This window comes from Carassius gibelio, chromosome B21 (assembly GCF_023724105.1).
Source record: "Carassius gibelio isolate Cgi1373 ecotype wild population from Czech Republic chromosome B21, carGib1.2-hapl.c, whole genome shotgun sequence".
NCBI classification, from domain to species: domain Eukaryota; kingdom Metazoa; phylum Chordata; class Actinopteri; order Cypriniformes; family Cyprinidae; genus Carassius; species Carassius gibelio.
In genome coordinates, this window is record NC_068416.1 from 26,269,743 (window position 1) to 26,297,677 (window position 27,935).

Sequence of the window (27,935 nt, forward strand, 5' to 3'; positions counted from 1 at the left end):
TTGTATCAAATGCAAGTTTAATTTATCTAAAATGTGGATTTACAGGAAAACACAAAATGCAACAGAAGCATGTGACTCGTGGCTAATATGCTGAAGAATCCAGTAATCTTCCAGTTCGTCCAGTAATAGACCGTGACCGTCTCTCACACAGAAAAGCGTTGATTGTGCTATTCATTTAGAACCGTTTAATTGAAAAGAATCATCAGAAGAAGAATCATAACACCGGTGTGTGTGTTTGTGAAGCCCACAGTCAAACCATGAAAGTCAGAACCGATAGAAACATCCAGGTATAAAGTAAAGGGCCGAGCCGAGCGACTACACACCTCTGACACGTTTAAAGAAGGAGCTAAACTCAAGGAATACTGGAAAGCATAAATATTTTACATTGAGAGCACACTAAAGCACCTCTGCTGGGGCTCTGGATGCTACCAACAATGACCACAAGTACAATTAAGGTTTTAAGTCATGCGAGTGCCACAGGTTTCAACGTCATCGAAAAATGAAGGTACTTTAAAGCCGTGTGCGTGTGTGTGTGTGTGTGTGTGTGTGTGTGCGTGCAGCGTCAAAGTGTGATTTCTGCTAAAGTAAACACATTCACGTCATCCTCCCTCTAAAAAGCAGTGAAGCTACCAAATGATCTCGCACACTAGCTGCAGTGAAGGCCCAACTCCTAAAATAGGTCGTTATAAACAGCGTTTAGTTTTTTTAATTTACGTTTTTTCAAATATTAGTTTCCTTCTATCTCTTGTCAACGAACATGAAAATCCGGTTGTGCTTGATAGACAAAACTAAACTTTTTATTTTTTATTCTAAAATACTCTTTATCTAGTTTTCGTCGCATCCCTCTTGGAGACCGAGGTCGTTCAAACGGTCCGAAAAACCCACCGCCGTCGTCTTCTTCTTCTTCTTCTTCAAAAATAGAGATTCTCAACCAGCGCGATAAAATAACGGTCGGTTCTAGGAATCGTCCGTCTACAAACGCCGTCACAGTCAAGCAGTCGGACAAGCGTCACGTGTTCTCCGATGGGGTGTTTGTTTTGGTGAAAGAGGTTCAGCAGTCGTCACTGTTTTCTGTCCACCGGCTGCTTCAAACACAGTTCGCTTCCCGCCGAAACGATCGGCAGGTTGTTGTCACGGTGATGGCCAATCAGGTGGCTTATGCTCTCGAATATGTGATCTTTCGTCCGGACCTGAAGGAGACATAGAGTTGATTGGAAAGTTAAATCACACATGACTGAATTACCGTTTAAAAATATTTGGGGTTGGTATGAATTGTTTATTTATTTTTCGAAATAAATAATACTTTTATTGCACAATGATGCATTAAATTGACTAAAAGTGACAGTAAAGTAATTTATGATGTTACAAATGATTCTAAATTCTATTTTAAATAAATTTTAAAATTTATACGAGTTAAAGAATCCTTCAAATGTATCAGTTTCCATAAAAAAACCTGAAGCAGCACTGTTTTCAACATTGATAATAATTAGAAATGTTTATTGAGCAGCAGTTATTTTAATATCAATGTCATTATTTTAGTTTTACTTATAGTTACTATAAAACTTATAAATGAATATAGTTTTATAATTATAGTTGTATTTTTTATAATATTATTGCTATTTAGTTTTTTGTTAATATTTTGAATTAGATTTGAATTGCTGTTTTCATTCTAATTTCAGTAACTTTTATTAATTTTGTGGTGTTTTATTAGGTTGTTTCTAATGTTTATAGTTTCATTAAGTTTAAGTGTGAACGAAACACAAGCAACTAGCTGAAATAATAATAATTACTTATTTTTTATGTATTTAATTTTAGTTTTAGTTAACGAAGATAACAAATCTGCATATTAGAATGATGTGACACTGAAGACTGGAGTAATGATGCTGAAAATTCAGATGCGAATCAAATAAATATTTTTTTTTTTAATATATTCACATGAAAAACTGCTATTTTAAGTTGTATTAATATTTCACAATTTTTCTAGTATAAGAGACTTCTTTCAAAAACGTTTTAAAAATCTTCTGACCCCCCGAGTCTAAACATTCACATTGGAAATATAGTGTTTAATTCATTCAAACAGTTTTAGTATTTGGAAATGTTTTAAGTAAAGTTACCACATAAAAACAAAAATCTATTTAAGCATGACTAATCAAATATAAGCAACAAGTGTCACTGGTCATGTGACTCTGTATTCATCAGATCTTCTTTTCCATTCAAGCTCATGATGCAACATTTCAAATCCCGCTGGAGAACAAGATCAAATCTCTCAAATTCATCTTCAACTTTTCACTTGTTTTACTCTCAACTTCAAAGTACAAAAGAACCTAAAATAGAAGCATCTTCTCAATAATTAGAATCCTACTATATTTACTTCAACACAAGAACAGTTTTCAAAACAAAGAAAAAAACAACGTTTCAGTATTTCTTCTTCAAGTAACTATCTTTGAATATTACTAGCAAATTCTGAGTTAAGAATGGTTTGCATTTGCAATTAGATATTGCTATCACTTCATATTCAGCAATGCTCGGAGTAGGTTTTTCATGTTTAAGAAATGCTATATATACCAATTTTCCAATTTACACGCTCAAGTCATTAAAAACCGTTCCCACCGTTCCCTCCGGATCGACCAGGAGCAGGTGTTTGGCCAAGCCGTGGTGCATCCCCGTCAGGACGTATGAGCCTGGGTTTGTGGTGCTCTTCCGCACCAGGAAGTCTCCGTCGTGGAGCAGCAGTTTCTCGGCCTGTCGGCGGCTCATCTCTCCGTGGTACCACGTCTGGTCCTCCAGCTCCTCCTGAGCTCTCAGAGCGGCCGCGCGCATCAGAAGAGGACTGGAGTTATCCACAGACGCCGCCTTATGCAGCTCTGATGATGGAGTCTGGGTCATGATGGCATCCTCAAACGGCTCTGATGGCATGAGAAAACAACGTGCTGATCATTTATATCATCATTTTTTTATTTTTAATTGCACTTTTATTTTTATTTCCTAATGGAACTTAAACCAGCACAGCTTAATAAAACATGTTTAAGAGATTGATATAAAGTTGGTTTGTCCAACTTCAATCACATGCAAACCGTATATATGCTAGATGCGCCTATTAAGATGATGTAACCATTATCATCATGATGAAACACAATGTGTTTTGTGTAAAGTGCTAAATGAATTTAATTTAATATATAAATTAAAGTGCTATTGTTGTTTTTCCCTCACATTTATCATCTTTCTACAGTAAAACTGCTGACATTGATGTGACACAGAAGTTATTTAATATTCTAATGAGGAGTGGAGTTTTGGACCAATGAGATTTGACTGTGGGCGGAGCTGACACAGAAGTAGAAGTCAAATGTTCTGTTGGACAAAATGTCATTGAAGAGATATATGTTTTGTTGCTTTATCACAATGCATCTGGTTTTTGTATTCGGTGTGTCATTTACTGTATTATCTGTTGGTACTTCTATTTTTCTGCGGCCACACAGGATGATGAAAAATAGTTTCAACAATCTAGTCTTCTAATCTAATCTAATCTAGTTTTCAAGCAAGTTTTATATGTATCAAAAACACTAATAAAACAATTACAGGTGCTTCAAATAGGGTTGTAACAAGGCCAACACTTTACATAACATTGACATTCCCACAGCTCTTGGATATTTTAGCACCACAGCAAAACCTAATACAAGTAAAACATTTCATGACAGCATTTAGCAACTTTATGTGTTTTTAACCATTTAAGCACAATAAAAGTAAAACAACTGCATTTCTAAACTCTTACTCATGTCAAAGAGGTCCTTCCTCGGGCTGTCTTTAGCTGTCCCGCCCGTGCCCGAATCAGACAGCGTCTCTGACTCCCCCTGGAGGGCGGCTAGCACCTGCGTGTCAATGTGCTGCGTGTTCACATATGTGGGCACATCTCCTGCCTTCGGGGTTTGACCTTTGACCTCAGGGAGACTGTAAATGTCACAGGAGCCTATACGAAAGGCACAGATGGAATTTTTATTTTTTTTATTGACATGAGGTGTTTTGGGCATCTAAATGTGAAAACGCAGGGAGAAAAAGAGGAATTGCACCTTGTTGGATGAACATGGGTCGGCCCTGGTAGTACGTCTGGTCGACTCCAGCCGCCTGTGAGTGGACAGCAGTAAACAACATGTGAGTCATGTGTCCTAACAGACAGGAAACACTACAGGAAGTCCTCTCAATGAATCCTTTAAAGCCACAGTTTAATTTATCTCCAATTAAAATCTATCTATCAATCTATTTTAGCTATATATGTTGGGATGGGAAAATTGAAATTGTAAATTTTTGTGTTATTTCAACATGATAAACAAATAGATATTACTTTTAAGTATATTATTTATTTTAAGCATTCTATACACTGTGGGAAAGTTGTTTTTGTTTTCGATACTGTTACAAAATGTAATATACACCTCTCATTTTAATTGAATTCTTATAAATGTTGGACTGGAAAAGGTGTTTGTTTCAATATTATATAAAAATATAATATTTGCAATATAATGTTGTTTGTTTTGATAAAAAAAAAACGTAATATAATGTGTAAATTTACACACACATATATATATATATATATAAAATGTTAAAAATTTAATTGTGCATTATTTTTGTTATTTTTTCAAAATTAAAACAAAATATAATGTAATATTTATTTAATCTTATTTTTTACACATTATTTAATATATATATATATATATATATATATATATATATATATATATATATATATATATACATACAATATATACAATTTAATTGTGCAATATTTTTGTGTTATTTTTTCAAAATTAAAACAAAATATAATATAATATTTATTTATTTAATCTTATTTTTTTTAAACATTATATGTTTGTATTATATGGACAATTTGAAATTTGTGTTGCATTTTGTATTTTAATATAATAACAAAATGTAATATTTATTTTATTATTTTAATTTAATAAATATATACTATAAGTTGGGGTGGATATATTGTTCTGTATTTTGCGCTATTGGTTTTGAGATAGACAAAACAGAATAAAAATAGAATTGTAACAACATGTAAGCAAACATCACAGTTAAATCAGATTTATTTTGTTCCCTCTCTCTCGATTCATTTCCTGTATCTAAAGCGGTAGATACTACTAAACCTCAGAATAACAGGATGATCTTTAATATCATTATTTACCGAAAACACAATTCATCAAGAGATATTGACAGAAACTCAATAGTTGCATTAGCAGAAGCAGCTGATCTCAAGTGATTATTGATTGGCAGACCTGGCAGCCGTCTTGCGTCTGATTGGTCAATCTAGTGTCAATGAATCCTCCTGGTGGCGGCATCTTTCCGGGAATGCTGTTGTAGTAATGATGATCGGCCGACTCCTCTCCTTCCTCCGTCCACGGGGGCTCGTCAGTACTCATACCCCTAAAGCCAGGACACAGTGAGAGGCAGAAGTGGTCTCAGATCAGACTCCTGAAGGTGTAGATGAGGACTCACCTGTCGTGCATGGACGAGGGTTTGCTGGACGGACACTGCAGGTAGATCTGAAAGCGCAAGTCAAACGCCTGACCGATCGTACTGATCACATCCTGGGCCAGACCGTCAGAGCACTCCACAATATGACAGGCTAGAAAACACGGTACACGTCAGGATCAATCAGACAAAACCTGTCTATATTTCAACACAAAGTTAAAAGGCAGAAGAACATTTTAGGAATGGTCATGATCATTAAGCACCCGTTTAATCCCACCGGTCACAATAGTGACTGTAAAAAAGGTTTTCATTTATAAAAAAATTAAAGGGTCTCAATTAAATATGTGCATGTTCACGTGATTAGTGCAAATTGTCACATGACCAGAGCAGTTGACTTCCTGTTTGCCGCTTGAGAAGATGATGGCTGCATCAGAGCTCCAAAACTAAAGGCTAGTAAAGTGTCTTAGCATAAATATATTACAAAGATGTTTGGTACACGTTATCTTTAGAGTGTCTAGTATTAATATATGCATTCACATATATTTAGTTTTGTTGAGTGCGGTCATAGTATGAGTAAACATGCTGATGGTCACAATAGTGACCAGTGGGATAACAGTGAACTTAGATATACAATATAAATCTAATTGCAGTTGCTAGTGAAAATGACAATAAAATGTTTCAGTGACAGAATATTGCACTAAATTCAAAATTCAAAGGTTACAAAAAATTTAAAATAATGATGTTGTAATACTCTAAGCATTAATAAAAAAAAAAAAAAAAAAGATCTGTTATATTTTACAAAAAAAGTAAACTTTTTTTTTTAAATCTCAGTGTTCCTATCAATGTTGCAAAAGTTTTTTTATGCATAATAATAACCCTAGAATGTGATCAAACAGTTTAAAATAGCTATCTAGATATCTAATCATTTTTATGACCGCAGGAATATGTTATTTCAGTACACACATTATCCCACCAGTCACAATTGTGACCGAACGTAAAACACATTTTTTCCCACACTTTTCCAAAATAAAAAAAAATATATATTATTGATTATTTCAAAAGGGTTACTAATGACACATCATTTGGATATTTTCATGTCTGGGAAAAAAATTATTATCATTACTGTGGAAATATGATAAAAGGTTTTTCAAATTGTAAAGGTTTTGTACATCATGGTACTATTTATATATTTCTATACATTTGTTACTGCAGTGTTATTTTAGTATTATTAAATTCTTTATTCATTTTAAAAATGCTTTTATATATATATTTCCTGTTTTTATTTGTAAATACAATTTTAGTAACTTTGTTGCTTTTTTGCCATTTTTAGTAGTTTATTATTAAACAGATTTTATTCATTTTATTTCAGTTATTTCAGTTTATTTTATTAGCTGCAAGTGCAACTAAAGCTGAAATTAAATTAGATATTTTTTATTTCAGTTAGTTTATTTCAAGTAACAAAATGTCTTTTTTATGGTTTTAATTTTAGTCAACTATAATAATCCACATTTAATTTATGCAAAAATACATTGTATGGGCCATAATTATACATTTTTCTTTTATGTCAAAAACACCAGGATATTAGGTAAAGATTTTGTTCCATGAAGACATTTTGTAAATGTCCTACTATAAATATATTAGTAATATGCATTGCTAAAGACTTAAATCAGACCATTTTAAAAGGCGATTTTCTCAATATTTTTTTTTTTTTTTTTTGCACACTCAGATTCTCAAATAGTTGTATCTCAGCTATCCTAACAAACCATGCATCAGTGTTTTTGTGGTGCAGGGTCACATATTTTAAGAAATTTAGCAAAGTAAGTAAAGTCTATTTCTCTAAATAAATTGTATATTTAGGATGAACTGTGATTTATCAGTCAAACACATGAAACAAAAATGCAGCAGCAATAAATCTGACATGTACACAACCATAAGACATGCACGCTTGCTGAAGCATTAGATATCAGCAGATGGGGAACGGATGTCGATTCGCTGACTCACTCCGCTATAAAGTGTTCATTACGAGATCCTTCCTCTGACAACATCAAAAATGCATTAGAAAGTACAGCGAGAGTTTTAAAACGTGGCCTCTGCGCCGACAGGAAGTTAAAAGATCCATGAAATGAAAAGAGACGGAGATACAACAGCCACAGAAATTGATTGTTTGATGCTAAATGCAGTGGCTGTGGTGGACTGATCAATCACGCTTGTTTGTGAAAGTGCGTTACAGGACGGCCCAGCGTGGTAAACACAGTAAACTGGCCCTCGGGAGCCTTACAGCTTGTAAACACATGTTCTGGTTGTTCTGCAGAGAAATTAGTTACAGGACCTGTAATGTTTTCATAGTCACTGTGTTAGTGTTTTGAAGAAATAGTTATTTTGTTTTGTAGTGAATGGGTGCCGTGAGAATGAGAGTCCAAAGCGCTGAAAAAAACATCACAATGATTTACAAGTAATCCACAGCACCCCAGTCCATCAGTTAATGTCTTGTGAAGAGAAAAGCTGCATGTTTGCAGTAAGAAACTAATCCATCATTATTGACTCAAAAACTATTTCTCTTTGCATATTATTGATAAAACAATCCAAAACAGTTTCTTCACAAATATGTGGCTGGATTTTGATGTGAGAGACAACAGGAGATGGACTTTTGATGATTATTGTGATGTTTTTATCAGCTGTTTGGACTCTCATTCTGACGGCACCCATTCACTTGCATTGGTGAGCAAGTGATACAATGCTATATTTCTCCAAATCTGATGAAGAAACAAACTCATCCACATCTTGGATGAACTGAGGGTGAGGAAATATTAGCGAATGTCATTTTTGGGTGAACTATTACCATAAGAAGTCAACATAAGAAAGGATTACTTACAGTTGTAAAGTGATTTAACATAAAAAAATTATACGCAAATCATCATAGCATGCAGCAGAGAAAAAGATGGGAGTAATACCTCTCCGGTTAACAGGATCTTTTGCCACGTAAGCGACGTAATCAGTGGTGTCCTGTTGACAGAAGACACAGACAATGATTCAAAGCTAAACTGAGCTGATTCCACTTCTACGTGCTTTCATGAGCACGTCTCTTTAAAGCTGTCACATAACGGCAAACAGGATATTTCTTGCTATTTTGAAATGAGATGTATTACGCACTTAAAAACTCACAACTCATCTTCTGTTTATTGAAACTGGATTACAAAAATGACTAATCTGTCAACGATCATGATGACATCACATCTATGAGCTCATTAACATATACGTCCACACATTAATATTGAAAGACCAGAACATGTCATGATTATGACAATTACACACACACACACACACACACATTCATGAAATCACAATCAAAACAATGACTAATATATGAAATTGTCATTATGACATCAACTCGGTGAGCTCATTAACATATGACCACCCACATTTACACATTAAAAACTGCAAATATAACTTATTCATGAAATGTAAATATTTTTACACCACAACCATGAGCTCATTAACATATGACTGCCCACATTTACATATTAAAAATTGCAAAACGGACCCATTTTCAAAATTACGATGACATCACATCTGTGAGCTCATTAACATATGACCGCCCACATTTACACATCAAAAGCCCAGAACATGATGATGTCATGATTTACACTAATATCAGTACCCTTGGTAAATATGACCAAAACCGGCTGTGAAATAAATCTACTGAGTTACTAATTTGTGAAACTGTCATGATTGTGGCATCACACCTATGCTCTTATTAGCATATGACCATCCATATTTACATACTAACATCGATTTAATATTCAGCAACCTGATAAAAAACATGTAGAAACTAGCCAATAATAAAGTAATTTATGAACACAAGTCTTAAAGGTACAGTAGCTTATTTAGTGAAAATAAAGGTGGTAAATAATCACTAAAAGCTAACTAGCACTGCATTACAAATAAGATAAAATACCACTAAAACAAATTAGTAATGGCTCTGTCCTTTATTAACAAAAACGCTGAAGTCGTTCTTCTGGATATGACGTTTTAAACAGCTTCATTTGCCGTAAAGTGTGGTGATACTGAATGAATCATGGGTGTGATGTTGTAAAGTCTTACAGGATCTCCTCCGGAGGCAAAGGATATGGACTGCATGTGATGATTGGCGATTATCTGTGGAAACAGGAAGGAGCATCATTCATCTGTAAGAGAACACTGCATCCCGAGAATGAGAGGAGGGCAGTGTGTGTTCCTGGACCTGTTTGGAGTCGGGTGTCATCAGGTTCAAACTGCTGGTGGAGATGTTGAGGTTGATACTCATCCCAGCAAACTGCAGGTTACTCTTGCCCAGAATACTGGAGAGGAGTTTGGAGGGAGGCTGAAAGAGAGCACCACAGGCTCATGTTTTCATCTTCATTCTTATATAAAATAATAAAGCTAGCCAAATCTGATGATTGCTTATTTCTTAGACTGCTTGATTATTATTTGTTCTGCATCCACATCGTAGATTCATCCACATAAAATCATGTTCCACAAATTAAGATAAATTGATAAGTTTGTTTTTGGATTTCACTAATTCTTATTATATTATTGCAGCACTGTTATTTTAATTTCTAAAAAAAAAAAAAAATAATTATCCTGCATTGAAATGTAGCTTCATCCACAGTGATCCAAAATCATGTTTCCGCAAATAAAGATAAAATATGTTCTAAATAATTGTGCAATTTTATTTTCTCATATTTTTAATATTTTTTTAATACCTTTTTTAATTCTTATTATAAATATGTTTAATTTGTAGTTTTATAATTTTATTTATAATTTATTTTACAAATTGTTGTCCTGGAAAATTGAATAGAAGCAGTCAACCGTGAAATCAGAACAAAATAATATTCCACAAATAAAGATTAAATATTTCCTGAATAATTATTTTATTTTTTCTTTATATAAAATTTTATATTTGATTAATTCAATTACATTGATATTTCATTTGTAGTATTGTTACTTTAATCCATTTGACAAATTCTTGTCTTGCACTGAACAGCGATCCAAAATAATGTTCCACAAACATAGATTAAATATGTTCTAAATTATTTTTATTATTTTCCTTATACTGAGATTAATTTGTATTATTATTATTTTACAAATTTATTTAGCTGTAAACGCGTTTCCAATTAAAATGCAGTGTTTGCCAAACACACTAAAATGAAACTGAAATTCAAATCACTCCAGTCCAGTCTTCATTCATATTACAAAATAGAAGAGCATTCATAAAATAAAAATCATGCATGCAATGCATCATTCTGTGTTTGTTTGCTAAATCGATCCAATGTTGCGTCAATGAATTGGGACATTTGGCATGGCACAGCACGCTTTAAAGCTTTCCTAAAATCCACACGCACACGTCCCTTTCCACGGCTGCAAACCTGCATCACACACACACACACACACACACACAGCAGGAGGCAGGAGGGCTGATTACTGCTGCTCAGTACAGAATGAGTCACCATGCTAACACTATGCCCACACACACACACACACACACACATTGCAGCACACAATTTCCATTTCTCCAGCCTTTATTTGATCTCTAACCATCTTTATCTCACTCCAAACCTTCATCCACACTGTTTTTTAGAAACCGGTCAGTTTTCATGGAAAATAATAATTGCTGAGGCTAAGACAAATCTGCAGACTTTTTCACATTTCCTGATTTTTTTAGGAAAGATATGCAGAAGTCTGTGGATTGGATTTAAAAATGGTAAAATGTATGAGATCAGAGTACTACACTCTTACTGCTAGCTGGAAGCAATGCTATTTTAGTATCACTGGTATGCCATTATAGTTTTTATTAATATTAAAAAAAAAAAAATATTGTTATATTTTGAGGTATTATCATAATTTGTGTTAATGTTTTAGTAATTTAGTTCTGTTTTATTAATTAAATTTTATTTCAATTTGTTATTTGTTATTTTCAGTTTCAGGTTTAGTTATTTAAGCACTTAGAGTCAAACTAAACAAAAATTAGAAAAGTTGGCTTAAAAATAAGTAAATCTTTTTTTTTAATCAATTGTATATTCTGATTAAATATATTCTGAATAATTAAATTTTATATTAAAATATTTTATTTAATAGTTTATTAAGACTTATTATATTTATATTTAATTTGTAGCACTTTTATTTGAACTTATCTCTCATTTCTGTCCTGAACTGAATAGTCCAAAATCATGTTCCTCAAATAAAGTTTAAGGATGTTGTGAATAATTATATTATCCTGCAATTATAAGAATATAATTTTATATTAAACCACTTCACTTTTATTTTATCTTAAAGCACAAAAATGTTATTAACTCTAGCTGAAAGCATTTTTTAAATCAGCCAAAATGCTTATAACAAATGCACATTACCATCTCATAAAATCATACTCGTTTAGTTTTTGGTTTCCAACTTTACAAGGCTTTATTTTGTACTTTTAAGACTTTTCAAAGCTTAATGCATTGCAATATAACAAGTTTATGTTCAAATGCATTTATTATTTGCTTTAAGATGTTTGCACACACTGTACCTTTCTCTTGCGCAGAGCTCCTTTGGCACCAGGGACAGATTCACACACCAGACTGATCGCCTCCCTGCCGAGAGAAATGACAAAAATATGAAGACATGAGTAATTCTGAAGGACAGAAGCCAGCAAACTGTCAAGATGCTGTGTGAAAACAGTGGAAACAAAGGGATCCATTTGATCAGTTTCCAAAGATAATCGCATTTTTTAATGTTCATGGCAATATCCAGAGAACAGGGTTGCCGAAGGTTGATATTAATAAATATAAGCAATAACATTAGCTTAAATATACTTATACACAACATACACGTAAAAATTAAGAAAAATGAGTGCAGATCATTAGATTTTTCATATACATACATATACATCCAAAATTATTAAAACATCAGTATTTTCTGTTCATGCTTTTAGATAATTCTCATTAATCTCATTGATGCTGATTTTCATTAGACGCTCATTACTGTAGTGCATTTATTAAAGCATAATTAAGCATAAATGCAATGCAACCAATTCTTTTTTTTTTTTTAACTTTACAGTAATAATTGGGAATTAAAAAAATAACAGTAATGTAAAAATGCAATTGAAATCATTTTAAAATATAAAAATGAATGCTCCTCAAAGCAGGATCAAATTTAACACGTTCTCGACACATCGATGTTGATCGACTTTTAATGTTTTACACAATGTGGTGTATTACAGATAAACCTGTTGACCGTTCAGCGTTCGAGCTCAGTTTCTGGACACATCTTTGTGTCACTACAGCAGGAAGTCAGGCAGAAAAGAGGATATGACATGTCATCTCCAGCGCTGCTAATGCTAGCGGCCCACACAGCCTAGCGTTCAATAAACAAGCGGCGTCCGCTGGGATCCGATCTGATGTTACGCAATGACTCATCAGCACACATTCACTTCTCACGCGCTCCTTTTAGCAACAATAAATCAGAGCTTGACTGCGGATTCAAATCAAGAAAAACATAAAAGTGCCAAAACTAGACAAACATAAATATTTATAAATATACAAACATATAACAGAGAAAACAACATCTGAATCACTCTCTCCCTGTTTGTAAAGTTGATTTAATTTAGTGAATTGGTTCATTTAGTTCACAAAAATAAGTAAATGAATCAAGTACTTAAGGCTTTGTTTTAAAGTCACAAAAACAAACAAACAAATAAATAAAAATAATTTAATACAAATGGAATGTAAAGGAATATAAATACAATTATATGTGCCCTTTTTATGTCTATAAATAATTATATAAAAAATAAACAAACAAACAAACAGAATTATCTGTTTTTTGTTTTAATTAATTTTATTTAATAATACATTTATAAATTGTTAAATAAAATAACAACCTAGGAAAAATAGGGGCCGGATAATTAAATATTTTTCTTTTGTAATTATTAATAATATTAATTTATATTTGCACTCAGAGTTGGTAAAACACTAATTTAATCTCTATTTCTCTCTAATCTCTATTTTATAATTCTACATAAAATATATTTAGCAACAGATGAAGCAAACTACACTACTATTTATTTGAATTTATTATAAAATATTATTTATTAATAATATGTACAATAATATACATAAAATAATAAAAGATTTTACGTTTAGATAAACATAATTTAAAAATATACCTAAAATAATAAATAATTTTTTTTTGTATTGGATGGAAAGCATAACTGAACCCCAATCCACATAAAACTAAACACTAATTTGTAATACATTAATAGTACTTTGCAATACACTAAAATATTACCAAATTAACCATTATGATGGGAAGTGTGCATCTGTGCATGCTATTTCAGCTAATATTTCTCACAAAATAAAATCCTTGCACAAAATAACATTAAAAGGTTTTGAATTTGTATTACCGTGTGATTTGTGATCGTGTGGTGAAGTCCAGGGATCTCATGGACCGGAGAACTTCAATGCAGCCCAAATACTGAAAAACAAGGGCAGAAATGCGATTAGAACAGCTCATAATCATCTTTTCTTCAAAACAAGATAATGTTATTGCTCATTGTGTGATTCAAATTAATTAATAAAAGTGTCTTCATTTTCTGGGGTGAACTATTTTGTTAATTCTTTAATCTGCTTGTCTACACTCCCACACTTTTAGAAACACACACACACACACATCCACACAGAAAACACATTAATCGCACATATATGCAGACACAAAATTAAACATTTCTTCAGAAAAACAACAAAGTAATTCAAAATCATGGTGTAATTTCAGGTGTGATTTGGTCTAAAACAGTTTCCGACCAAATCAAAATTTATTTTTACATAAACTCACTTTTTTTCGGTAGGAGTGGATGGATGTTGTTATTTGTTTTATTTCAGCGTGAAATGAGTCTGTCATTTATGCTAAAATAAAACTAAAATGATTAACTACAAAAGCACACAAACATTTTGACACTGAAAAAATGTAGATTTAAGGATTAAACTCGTATTCTTTCATATTTTAAAAAAGCTCAAAACACTCACCCTAAATTAACTATTTAAGAAAGTATCAAAAAAAAAAAATAATTACAAAAGCAAAAAAAAAAAAAAAAATCTATAAAAGGCTCAAAATCCCAACCCTTCGTGAACTAAAGCATTAAATACAATATATATATATATATATATCACAATATGAGTTTTTCTCCAATATTATGGAGCCCTACAGTAAACACACTTGCGACCTACGCATGAGGCATTGGTGGAGAACAGTGTCACTTCCTCTCCGGCCGATGACCTCATCCATGAAGCGTGACATCACACATCAACACATCTGCTTTATTTAGCCTCTCACCTCACTGATGTCTCAGCGCTGCATGACTCACTCATTCAGAGTCTCACTACAGCTTTCCTTGACTTCATGAATGAGTCACCTGCAGTAACCCACCTGAGGACCCACGAACCCACCGTCCGCACCACATTCTTCCAGTAAGACAGAAAAGGCTGATTAGTTAAGTTTACTCCAGTGATTTATGGAAAATGATCTCCTCACTGCCTCGTCTCTATTGCCCAAATGAACTCTGGTGTACGACTCAAAGCGCAGAAAGGAAACGAGGCCGGAAGCGGACGATGAGTCAATGCAATGCTTTGGAAAATAATGATGGAGAGACTTTGAGCTTATTGACTGATTGTAATAGACAAAATTAAGTTTGTTTCTGTGTGTAAGCATAACGCAAATAATAATAATAATTATAAGATAGATAATGACATAAATATAGTTTTTCAGCAAAAAATAATAATAATAATGTTTGTCACTGCAAGGAAATGCGCATAACAAAGCATAGTAAAACGTCAAATAAAAAATTACAGAAATATAAATAAATACATTTTAACATTAAATGTTTATTTCAATATTTTTGGACACCTATAGGTTTTGAGCAACATACAGTAAAATGTCATGTTCATCAAAACACAGTAAAATGGTCAGAAAAGTAAATAACTTTAAATAAATGACAGAAAAGCAAGTACTTGAACATATTTTTAACATTAAATATATATTTTGGAACATAATTTAATGTATGGGATTAAAAAAAATATTGTCACTGCAAGTAAGTAGCTACTAAATAAAGTGAAATATTAGTCAAATTCCCTAGTAAAAGTATATATCTCAAGTATACTTCAAAAACTTTTACATATTTATTTACATGTCATATTTGGAATATTTCTTTATTGCACAATGCACATGTCTTAATATTACACTTAAAATGTGTTTTAGTATCACTTTTAATAAGGATATATATATATATATATATATATATATATATATATATATATATATATATATATATATATATATATATATATAAATATTCTTTTATTACACCTAAAGGTTTTTAGAAGCTGACAATAAAATGGCAAGATAATTAGACAGTAAAATCAATTTAAATAAATGACAGAAAATGTAATCAAATAATTTATATTGTAACATTAAATATATTTTTTGCAATATCATTTCATTTAAAAACCGTTTTTCATGTTTCGTAACTGTAATGTCAATACAAAATGTCAAAGACAGTAAAATAATTTTAAATAAATGACAGAAATGTAAAAAATTTCCCAATCAAACTAAGGCCCCAAAACTCGACAAAAGTATGAAAATGCAAAAGCTTTGCAAGTTTCATTCAAAATATGAACAACATAATATAACCTAAGTGCATTATAGCTTTTAATAAAAAACAAACAATATATTATATGTACAGATTTTCACTTAAAACTTATCAAGAAAGGGCTGGATCTAATGTCTGTAGTCTGTTTGAACGATGGTCACGTGTGTTTGAAAAGCAGTCAATGTCAGCAGCTGTCCTTTTAGTGAAATGGAGCGTAGTGTGTGTGTGTGTGTGTGTTCATGCACGGGGTCACTCAATAAGTGAACTGTAAAGAATAACACACATTTACGCCAGAGGGGTTTAGCACAGACGCCGCTAACTTTGGCCAACTAACTCTTACCAATACACACCAACCTCAAACAAGGAGCTAGAAATACTGTCCTTTTCTTTCTCGTCACTCTCTGTACGCTAAATGCTTGGTCACAGATAATGAAACACATCAGTTTAGTTCCCATCGATTGCATGCCGCTTTGCACGATCTAACTCAGTCGTGTTCAGGCGCTTCGTGTTTTGCCTCTACAACAACTGACTATTCAGAAGGAAAAAAAGCTAGAAGGGGATAATGTATGATTCATGCTGCACGAATCCGAGTCACCTTTAGCTCAATGGGGCTGTGAACATGCTTATATGATCGTAAACACACTAGACGAAACACTTAAAATACATGATACCGCAAGATCTGTGGTCAATGCTCAATATGCATTACTAAAACAGAACTAAAATGCACTTATTAAAGCACAAACATCTAAAAAATGTCTGCAAATGACCCTAATAGGAGACAGTTGTGTATGTATTTGTACAGTGCATGTAGAGAAGACAAATGTGCATGCACTACGGACTTTCAAACGTTTTCTGGAAATCCTTAATGAACAACATATATACACATTGTATGTGTAATTATATTTATGCTTTTAAATCATATGCACAGAAAGCAGGTGCTACATTGCATGCTAAACATGGCATACGTGCACACATTTGAACGAATCAAAACTGATCTTTTGACTGTTGAAGTTATCATGTTTGTCTTTGCATATAGATGTGGACAAGAATAACTGCTCTGTCCTGCACACGTCATGATCCCCGGAGACGATACAGTAACAGAACAACACCCCCCTGGTCTGGTGACCGGTCGACGTGGTTAGGCGATTTGCATGCAATTCCCTTTTAATGTGATAAACTTGCAGTTAATTTGACTAGATCAAATCTGCAAAGGTAAAAAATAAGCGGAACTGAACCACTATGTCTGTGATATTTAAGGAAAGCAGAGAATATATCACAATAACATTGTACATAGAGGAGATGGATAACTGAACTTGAGTTATATTACAAGAACAATCAAAGTCTCTTAAATACACATGCATGCAAGGCTGTGTTATGGTTCAAAAATGCTATACTGTATACAATTAATTAAATAAAGCTATGTTGCAAAGCTATGGTTGTACAGGACTGTTTTATTTTATTTACATGCAACATCAACACTGTTATTGAGGTGAATAATGATACTGTTATCTTCTTTAGAGCTGGTTTACATCTAATTTTGCAACATTATTTTCCTGTTTATTTAATTTGAAGCAGTTTTGAAACAATCTGTATTGTATAAAGCGCTATAGAAATAAATGTGATTTTAATTTTAACGATAAGGAATATGAAAAATGTAGATTGAGAACTTTCCTCATTAAATTTACATGATGCTTTGTTTTAGTATCACTGAGACACTATTCATATTTCGAATTAGTTTTTATTTTTTAATTTTTCTTGTTTTTGTTTTAATTTTTACATTTTTATTATTATTTTTTTGTTTTAATTTTAGCTAGTTTTAGTCATTGAGTTGTGTGTTTTTGCCATTTTTAGTTTCTTTTTAATTTGCCTATATATATTTTTTATTTTATTTTATAGTTTATATTAGCAATATAGTTTACGTGGGTTTTTATTTCGGTTTTATTTTGATCAAGTTATACTAAATGAAAATGTGGTGCCTTTTTAAGTGTAATATTTTATTTCAAATACTGTTTGGTTTAGTACTATAATAACCCTGGTTGAATCCCAGGTGTTTATTATATTAATTTCCCTTTTTTGTCTTTAACTCAAGTGTTATCATATATCAAACACTGTTTATGCATAATCATCCTTTTGATTTGTTTCTATCAAGTTACAACAAAGAAAACTAATCCAATGAGATTAAATATCTATTTACTTGTTTTAAATTTGGTAATTTATTCAAACAAACATGATTATTAAGTTCATACTGTATTAATTCATTGCATCTATTTTTTTAACTGTAATACAATATCTGATTCGCCTCTTACCGCCCACCTCCACATGCATGTAAGACTCAAGAGGTAACAGACGACATGTAAACATGGTACTGCGTGTGGCGGGACATTCTGTGCCTTTATGGTCACTTGTGAACATAACGCGATGTTTCGAGTCACTGGTGACCTGCATTATTCTAAATCGTACACATAATCCTTTCTGTACCACCACATGGATGCAAAACAACAAGGGGAAATGCAGAAGACAGAAAGCATTTGGATCTTACCTTAACGACATACGTCACTCCAGGTCCGGAAATCTTTTCGCTGGAGTGCAGCCATCCACGAGAAGGATTATTCACCAGCCCGCCGCAGCCCGCGGTACCAGTCCCTCCCAGGACCCAGCCCTCTCCGCCAGGCTGAGATTCTTCCATCCTGCCTTTCTTCCCCGAGCTGGCCGAACCGGGCTCCAGCGGGGCGTGAGGTGCTCCAGAGGTCGCAGGGAGGGCAGACGAGCCCGGGCTGCCGGAAACGCCTCCTGTTGCTCCTCCCTGGAGCTTGGACACGGCCAGGTCCTTGACGGCAGACGGCAGGCCCTTGATGCCTAGCAGTCCGGAGGAGTTGGCAAATTTGAGATTGGAGACTTTGCTGATGAGGGTGCACAATGTGCCGGACTCTTCAGCAGGATCGGGCGGCAAGACCTCGGCTGGTGGGGCGTACGGAGGGTCGCCCACGGGCGGCGACGGCGGGACGGCCGAGACCTTGGCGTTCATGGAGAGACCGTGCAGGAGCTCATCGACGGACGTCACTGACTCATTCCGGAATCGGTTGTATTTAGCACGGTGAAGCATTCCCCTCGGTGTGCCAGCCTACACGCGAACGGACACATCCAACTCCCAGCTGACTGTCCACATCTTTAGCATGCTGGAGCTGAGAAAGCTTCCTCGAGGGTTCAAAGAAAGAGAGCGAGCGGCCGTCAGGAAAATCCGACGCCGTGCGGCATTGGCCGCAGCAGCTCGAGGACCAAAAATAAACCACAAAATGCGGAATCCATGGAGACAGAGGACAACGAGAGAGAAAAGCAGCGCGAGGTCGCTCCTCTACAGAGAAAAAGAGCCAGAGATGGGAAAGAGAGAGAGAGACAGAGCTCTAGTAAATAGATGTCTCTCTCTTCCCCTGCATCCTGGCAGATCCCTGAACATGCATGACTCACTCGGAGAGAGAGAGAGAGAGAGAGAGAGAGAGACCCTTCTCAACAAAAGACTCACTCAACACTGCAGAGCACTTTCCGTTACAAAAAAAAAAAAACTCCCACTAACAGCTCGGTAGAACCAATCAATTCTCAAAATTCGCCCTTGTCGTAGAAACGCCTCTCGCGTCTTTGATTCGGTCCGGATAAACAGAACGGAAAAGATGTGATAAACAGGATCACTGTAGTGAAATCTGAGCTCAGTCAGAATGAACTAGAATCAAAATCAGTCTACTGATATAATTCAATGCATAGAGTGCAATACCGCGTCTTCTGATCACACATACGCCACAGAAAGAAACTTGAGTCGCCGTGCACTGCGATTGCTAATTTTCCGCACATGCAATCTCAGTTTTACTTGAATTCAGAAGCAAGGCTCTCCAATGAAAATGTGCGTTGCATCACCAGCCATTGATTGAGAAATTATAATCTATCAAAATGACGTGAAATATTTGAAAGCGTTCACCTTTCGCTCGCAACCGCATCAATCTGGTTGGTTCTACCTCGCTTATGCATCGCCATTGTTAACGGCAAGTTTAAAACATGCTCAAATTTAAACCACAAGACAGAAACAGCTTTATCTCTTTGTTCGTCACATTTGTTCTTCCTTACGTACTACAAAACGTCGGGATAAATCCATCCACGCCAGCACTCAAATATCCCCCACTTCAGAAGGTAAAAGAAGCTTTGTTGAATAATTAAACATCCCTTTTAAACACACAACGTCGAGATTCTATCTCACTACAACGCCATCCGGATTCAGATGGGATACGCCGTAAATAGTGATGTCAGATGCACCATTAAAAAGCTGCCGACAGGAAGAAGCCCACGACATCAATGCAGCAAAAATAAGCCATTCATGTAAAATATCCAGAAGAGCTCATGACAGGGAAGCGGCAGTCATTCACAAGCTTCCTGTACCGCTGCGGCTAACGCACTGCAGTCCCTCCCAGAGTCTCGCTTTCCTGCCTGCAAACTGAAAAAAAAGAAGAAAAGACAGAGAGAGAGAGAGAGAGAGAAAGGGAGCAAGGATTTGTCTTCTCCGCTGAGACAAAGCGTTAAAAGTGCCCCTCGCTTGTTTTCGTCACAGCGATGCAGAAAAGAGATGCTGAGGAGAGGAAGAGAGGATGCTGGACAAAAATGATTCAGGCTGGCTGTGAATGGAAAGGCAGACGGGCATACGACGTTTCTGTGAATGAAGTCAGGCCTCGGCAGCTTTCTGCACGGCAATCCCTCGGGATGGATCCCGACTGCCCAATCAGGGAAGAGCAGGGTGACTCATTCAGGGTAGGCTGGCTGAATAGTGGACCAAACCACTTGAAGCACAGGTGATGGGAGAAACCATTCTCACCTGACAGCGCTGCTATAGCTGGCTGCATCGCTTCTGAACACCATGAAAGAACGCAACCTGCTTCTGAAACACGTCTTGGTGAGACTCACAGCCTTTTTCAGAAGAGAACATCGATGCTGATAAACTGGCCCCTCCCGAGTGCACATTTATATGAATGAAGGCTGAACAAAGAACATAGACTGAACTGAATCAAATGATGCGCTCGGCACAGCTGAGCAGTTTGCTTGCAGTATGTTGATCTGGAAATTTAAAACTGGCAGCAAAAAATAAACAAAAGGAACTATATTAGTGCATTTCTTGAGGAAAATTTCAGTGGTGATTCTTGTTGTAAAAATCACCACCAGCATGCAAAGGTGCTGTTAGTGGTCGATAGGTGATAGCTATACAGTTTCTGGTGTTCTGCATGTTTTATTGTGATGGTGTGTAGTTGTTAGGTTATTACATTCCTCAATGTAAATCTATGTTTTTTTCATCTGTTTTATTGTCCAGACGATGAAAAAAAATCCACAAAACTGTAAAACTTGCAATGTATCTTTTGAAGTCAACATGAAAGGTTATTTGCAGCCCATTTTATTTATCATTTTGCCATAATCTGATTAATTTAAGGAAATTAAGCAAAAAAAATTGAATAATACGAACTAATAATAATAATAAAACAATAAAGTTAACAGGGTCAAAATAATTCACACTGACTTTTAAAATTCAATATAAAAATCTGATCAACAATTAATAAGCTTCAGTGGCATTCATCTGGCTCAGGATTTCTCTCTATCTATGAACACTACAGCTCTTCTCACGCAGTTTACTCACCGCGGAAAAGAGTTCATCAGGTTCATCTTCCTTTCATAACACACCTAAAACAAGAAAAACACAGAAAACCTGTTACAAACATAGGCTACAAGAAATCTAACTTTTTTACTGTAAATGTATGAATTAAGCATTATATGCTCTATGTGTGTATATTTATACGCATAGTGAGAACGGAGTTAGTGGGTGGCGGACTGTGTGTGTGTGTGTGTGTGTGTGTGTGTGTGTGTGTGTGTGTGTGTGTGTGTGTGTGTGTGTGTGTGTGTGTGTGTGTGTGTGTGATTTTCGTAGTCGTGACTGAAGTGTGTCAGGTTCACTCCTACACACATGCTCATTAAAACAGCAGGAAGTATTAAAAATGGGAGAGAGAGAGAGAGAGAGAGAGAGAGAGAGAGAGAGAGAGAGAGAGAGTGAGACAGAGAGAGAGAGACAGAGACAGAGAAATAACACAGTCTTTCCTTGTCAAAGTCCAAAAATCACATCACATGATCACATGTCCGTTGGGACTCATGATTACAACAAAAAATATCATAATTGTTGATTATTCCCTTTAAATTGTAATTGCAAATATTACTTATGATTATCAAAATGTACATTGATTGAGGTTTATACCATTGTTTGAAGCAACCGCATGGCAATATTTTTAGATGTAAATATACAAGGTGAGAAACTGAAAAAAAAATCCTTTCTACTAAGCCTCAAATATTAATTATACAGTGCATTATTTTCTTCTTTAAATATATTTTTTTAAATAATATGCATATTATAATGTTAGAATGTAAGATAACCTGTAGAAAGAAAAGAAAAGAAAAGATATTGAGCATGCAGAATAACATAAGTGGATTTTAAATGACTAATTGGCGCTTTCTTTAAACGATAACGTAATTTTAACATCCATAATTGTAATCACGATTAGAAATCTGACTAACTGTGCAGTCGCCATATGAGGTATGACACTCTTAAATGGCAAGCTCAAACAAGACACATTTTATTCCAGTTGACTAACAGTGAGGTTTAGCATCCTAAAAGCATTTGTTTAACTAAAACTGCAGATTTACAATAGACTATTTTTGTGATGTGGAACTTAAGGACCCTAAAAGATTCGAATGAATGTTTACATACTGTATAAAACATGTAAATACAGAATAAAGAAGTAATATGCATTACATTTCAACACTGCATTTAACAGCGTAAACGTTTTGACTGCATCCAGACACATGCGGTAAGAGAGAGAGACGCTGCCTACAGGAACCTTTACTGTAACCATAGTTTCAAAGACAGCATAGCAACAGGAATGAGGTGAGGGGGCCGGCTTTAATGACTGGCAGCTCACATCCGGCGGATGCCATTGGCTGGTGCCAGCGAGTGTTTTCCGGTGTATTTGAGTGTACACTACATGCCACTACATGCACTTGCAGGAAGAATGAATTCAGGTGTTACTAGGATACCACTACATAAGATCAGCATTTGTTTTTGTGCAAACAATCTATGATGCAAATACCTGAGGATGAGTCACTATACTTGACTCATGAACAAAACTGATTATGATGGGTCATGTTTTTTGTGTGTTTTTAAATTCTGATGCATTTAGTATAGAAGATGATATATTATGCATCAGGGCACATCTCAAACCAATGAAGTGCACTTTTAATGTAGTAGTTGACATAATAAGTACATTTATAAAGATTTTTGGTTAAGGAAAGTGGACAAAGTGGACATATTCGCCTATTTAAATTACAATTTTGAAGCTAAAATTACTGATTAGTATTTATTTTATTTATTTATGACAAAAATATTTTTTAAATATTCATAAAAACTGCCTTTATGACATAAGATTTAAAATTGTTTTTAGAAAGTTTTAGACGAAAAATAAATGTTCTAATCATTAAAGAATAAAAATAAAACCGCAAAAATCAAATCAAACTGTTTTCTTACGGTTATACTTTTTAAGGGTTACTAAAAGCTCTCAAATAATGAGCAAACCGTAGAGCGTGGATCAAAAGAGCTTGACAATGGAGTAGTAACGTTTCACACTTTACCTTGAGCATTTTTCTGAGGCAAAAATACATTATTATATTAGTATTTACCATGGTATTTCTATTTACAGACGCATATACTTTTCCAACCGCGCTTTTCTCCGCCCCGACGTGGCCACGCTGCCTCCAGTCACATGACCACGGCCAACCAATCAGAAGCGGCGGCTCCGGTTGAATCGCGGGTTCAAAATCTAAACTGTATCGGTTAAATTCGTTCAAGTTTAGAGAGTGAGTTTGAACGAATCCTTCTTTCACGGATCAATACATCTAAATTTTGTCATACCCGACTTCATTTAACAATCTACAATGGCTCATAAACAGATCTACTACTCGGATAAATACACAGATGATCTTTATGAATACCGGTAAGATGAAAAACGAGGAGGACTTAGGCCTCGATGCGGCGTGCTTGTTTGTTTATCTGTTTAAATGTCACTCGTTTAGTCCTAACATTACATCTATACGAATTGCTTAGTATTGTTATTAATCTATTTGTTCCTACTAGAGGCATGTTTCGACGTGAATTCAAAACTAATGGTTGGATTTCCTCCCATGTGCTTTTTGTGTAGTGACGTCATCTCTTAGCATCACATTCATCTCTGATTGAAAAATGCAGTGAAATATTGTTGGTTGTCATTTGTGATGGCAGACACGTGGTCTTACCGCGAGAACTAGCCAAACAAGTGCCCAAATCCCACCTGATGACGGAGGATGAGTGGAGGAGGCTGGGCGTGCAGCAGTCGCTCGGATGGGTGCATTATATGATCCACGAACCAGGTCTGTCTGCACACAATCATCAGAGCCTGTGTGTGTGTGTGTGTGTGTGTGTGTGTGTTTACTCAAAAGTAGTGGTCGACCTATATGTGCCTTTTGACAGCCAATGCCGATATCTTGGAAAACAAGGGGGCCGACAGCCAATATTATTTATTATTATTATTATTATTATTAATCATATTTAAGAAGTTTGAAATAATTTGACAATGTATTGACACAAAATGTATAAAATAAATAAATGTGTAAAAGAAACATCCTTATACTTTAGATGACAGTATTTTTCACAAATAAATATTTAATACAAATATGCTTAAAAAGTAAACCCTGTAATCAACAGGGCACTCAGTATTCTGGGAAGTTTATGTGCATTGAGAATCGTATTTTTCAAATAAAGCCGGGGTAAGCCTTATTTTGCATACAGCACACAGTGAAAATGACATGAATATGACAGTGGGCGAATGCATAAAGCACAGTATAATTTTAAATCGCAAGCTTAAAGCATTCAATTAACACGGTCTGACCATTACACGGAGAACACGTGATCATGCTGGATTCACATACACAAGATCTCAGAACTGGATTCAACTTAGTTTGCAAGGTTTGTAAAATTAAAAGTTCATTAGTCATTCAAAGACTTGTTTAAATTATATAAATGCATATTTGCTTAATGCTGACGGCAAACGAGAAAGTATAATGTTTGCTTTCCTATTACTAATAGGCCTAATATTAAAACAATCGTTATAATACAGTCTGTATACCATAATTACTTTGTTTAAACGTTCTATCTGATTATTAGACCAACTTCTATTCGTATTAGACAGAACTGTTAATGACAATGACGAAAAAGAGAGGGAGTGTGAGCAATCAGACGCTGCTCTCTCAGCACCGTCAAAATAAAGTCCCACCTCGAACACATCGAACAAGCAGAAAAACATATCAGCCAATGGCGATATTCTTAAAAATAACAAACATCGGCCGATATATCAGCCTTGGCGATGTATCAGTCCACCACTACACAAGTCAGCTGATCTCTGACCATTTGATTTGAATCTGGCATTTGCAAGTTGTGTCCTGAATATTAAAGCCATTATAGGTGAGAAATTGCTAACATTTGCTTGTATTTTATTTTTCAGAACCTCATATTCTGCTGTTTAGGAGACCGCTCCCAAAACAATGACATTCAGGGATACTTGTCTCTTCTGGACCATTCCTGTGGTTTTCAGTGAATGCTAGAGAACTTAACCATGTTTCTGGACTCCTGTGACCATGCATTTCACTGCGATCATGCCTGAACAGAATCAAGTGATTGTGGGAATATATTTTCAGTGAAAAATTTAAGGGCTCTTAACAAAACCATGACATTCAAGTGCCTCTCTGAGTGATGTTAAACCTTTAATAAAAGTCTGTGCTGCATCATCAGTGTTTAGAAATGTAAATCAGTGTTTAAGTGGCTGAGCTCAATTCATTTTGGAGATAAAAGATGTACTGTATGCTGAAGGGAGATCATTTGTGTGTATCTAGTTAACGTATTGGCCATTCTCAGGTTGAAATTTTTCGTTTGCATTAATTCTTCAGGGAAGGCGATTGTAATACTGTACAGATGCTTTATAAAGTTTGAAATGTGCTTATCACAAATGGAAAAAAACTTTAAGGTAGTTGTAGAAGAGCCATGTTGACAGCACTATCAGCAACTGTGCTACTTAAGAACGGTTTATATGGAGAAAAAAATGTTTTGAGCCTTTATCATTAATTGCTTTTGAAAAAAAAATAAAATGATGATTGTGTAAACTTATTTTATCCTTGCTGCTCTTTATAATAAAATATTAAAATGCCACATATCTGCTTTTTGTAAAGTTTTTCTATCAACATTTCAACACATGATGGCGCCACATCGCGGTTTGAAAAACAGATTCGGTGTTGCTAATATTGGACTTAATTGTTAAAAGGATACTTCCTGGCTGGCAGGTAGGGTTTTGATAAAAAATTGTCTGTCTATGCAATAAAAGCGCGGTTTAAAAATCTGTTACACGTCCAGAGAGTAAGTAAAAACGAGAATTAAGGGATGTAGCGAAAACGGTAAGAAGACTTCAACACCCATAATGCACCGGGCTCGTTCAGACTATCCGTGAGTGGGGGCACAAAAAGGCGGAAACACGATCTGTAGTTTGGTTGAAACTCGGGAACATACGCTTTAAAACCAACTATTTAAATAACAAATATATGTAATTGATAAATTATAATAATAAAATACAAATTCACTTTTTATTGTTTGCGAAACGAGTCCTGTTTTGTTTCTGCAAACAATGCAGAAATACAATTTTATTCAATGCTAAAAAACCCAGACATCTTTCCTGGCCTTACTTAATATATAAAAAAGACGACAATCACAACATTTGCACGTTGTATGACCTCGATAGCTGTCAAAATGACAAAAGCCACTAGCTTTGCCCTCTTTGGACCTTTAAACATCTAGCAGGCCTGTTCCGTGCTAATAAAGGTCCCTGGCCTTTGCTGGATCAAGACCAAATTGACTTACAAATTCTTATGTATTGAGTCTGTTTTATCAAAGTACAGTGTGTTTTAATTCAATTCACTTTGCATTTAATCGACTCACCTGTGGCTGGATCTCACTCATTTCCGGTTTCTGAAGGAACCGCATCCTGTATGTGGCAAAAGATGCTCCTAATGAATAGAATAGGAGGTAAAGTCTCCAAGCACAGTATAAACCCACACACGTTTCATCTGCTCATGTGTAAAACCAGTGATTTAAGACTCTTGTGGAAGCATGTACTGAACGTGCACTGTGTGACAGATATACTGTTGCATATGCAAATAAAAATTGCATGCTAGTTTTCAAAACATTGGTAGCTGATCTATAAAATGTGATTTATAAGCTTAAATGAAATGCTTGTATGTACTGTGGTTTTATGCAGGAGGAGGAATTTTTACTAAAGCAACAAAGACTGAAGGTCATCTACCCTTGTTTAGAGGTTTAAACAATGACTTTAATAGGTTTGTAAGAGTCTCTCTCTCTCTCTCTCTCTCTGTGTGTGTGTGTTGTACAGGTCTGGATCAGTTGGTAAAGCAGTACGACTGGTTATAAGGATAAATGACGACAACATTGACCTTGGTCATTATCAACTAAAACTAAAGCCATAAAAACAACCATTTTTGTTATTAAAAAAAAAAAAAAACAGAAATAAAATGCCTAAATTAATTTAATTTCAACTAGTTGCCAAAGCAACATTTCTAATTTTAAAATTAATTTGATGTACTAAAATAACATACATTTATTTATTTATTAATTTAAGAAATTACTAACATTAAAATTAAAATGGAGACTGAAAAA

General features: G+C 34.7%; 2 protein-coding genes across 3 annotated transcripts; one reads left to right on the forward strand and one right to left on the reverse strand.

The window, feature by feature from the left end:
- On the reverse strand, positions 1-27,409 carry LOC127985828 (SHC-transforming protein 3-like). 2 transcript variants are annotated; one of them, XM_052588010.1, is made up of 14 exons: positions 27,201-27,409; positions 21,780-21,823; positions 18,657-21,222; positions 13,880-13,950; positions 12,008-12,071; positions 9,704-9,823; positions 9,565-9,618; positions 8,415-8,466; positions 5,488-5,617; positions 5,268-5,415; positions 4,065-4,119; positions 3,770-3,964; positions 2,611-2,906; positions 1-1,190 (listed from the first exon to the last, which is right to left on the reverse strand). In XM_052588010.1, exons 3-14 carry the CDS (start codon positions 19,218-19,220, stop codon positions 1,062-1,064), a joined length of 1,878 nt encoding a protein of 625 aa, XP_052443970.1. In that variant the 5' UTR covers positions 19,221-21,222; positions 21,780-21,823; positions 27,201-27,409; the 3' UTR covers positions 1-1,061. The 2 variants fall into 2 exon arrangements, with proteins under 2 accessions (XP_052443970.1, XP_052443969.1); XM_052588009.1 differs by having other exon boundaries at positions 18,657-21,823.
- On the forward strand, positions 23,950-26,422 carry zgc:86839 (Cyclin-dependent kinases regulatory subunit 2-like). Its single transcript, XM_052588011.1, has 3 exons — positions 23,950-24,177; positions 24,462-24,589; positions 25,720-26,422. Exons 1-3 carry the CDS (start codon positions 24,119-24,121, stop codon positions 25,761-25,763), a joined length of 231 nt encoding a protein of 76 aa, XP_052443971.1. The 5' UTR covers positions 23,950-24,118; the 3' UTR covers positions 25,764-26,422.
- Positions 27,410-27,935: the final 526 nt, after the last annotated feature.

Excerpts from the sequence above, each read along its gene's own strand:
- LOC127985828 (XM_052588010.1), bottom strand. The coding sequence starts at position 19,220 with ATGCTTCACCGTGCTAAATACAACCGATTCCGGAATGAGTCAGTGACG. Across the intron at positions 9,824-12,007 it reads GAGCTCTGCGCAAGAGAAAG|CCTCCCTCCAAACTCCTCTC; the intron begins GTACAGTGTGTG and ends GCTCTCTTTCAG. Across the intron at positions 8,467-9,564 it reads TTGCCTCCGGAGGAGATCCT|GACACCACTGATTACGTCGC; the intron begins GTAAGACTTTAC and ends TTCTGTCAACAG.
- zgc:86839 (XM_052588011.1), top strand. The coding sequence starts at position 24,119 with ATGGCTCATAAACAGATCTACTACTCGGATAAATACACAGATGATCTT. Across the intron at positions 24,178-24,461 it reads GATGATCTTTATGAATACCG|ACACGTGGTCTTACCGCGAG; the intron begins GTAAGATGAAAA and ends TTGTGATGGCAG. Across the intron at positions 24,590-25,719 it reads TTATATGATCCACGAACCAG|AACCTCATATTCTGCTGTTT; the intron begins GTCTGTCTGCAC and ends TTTATTTTTCAG.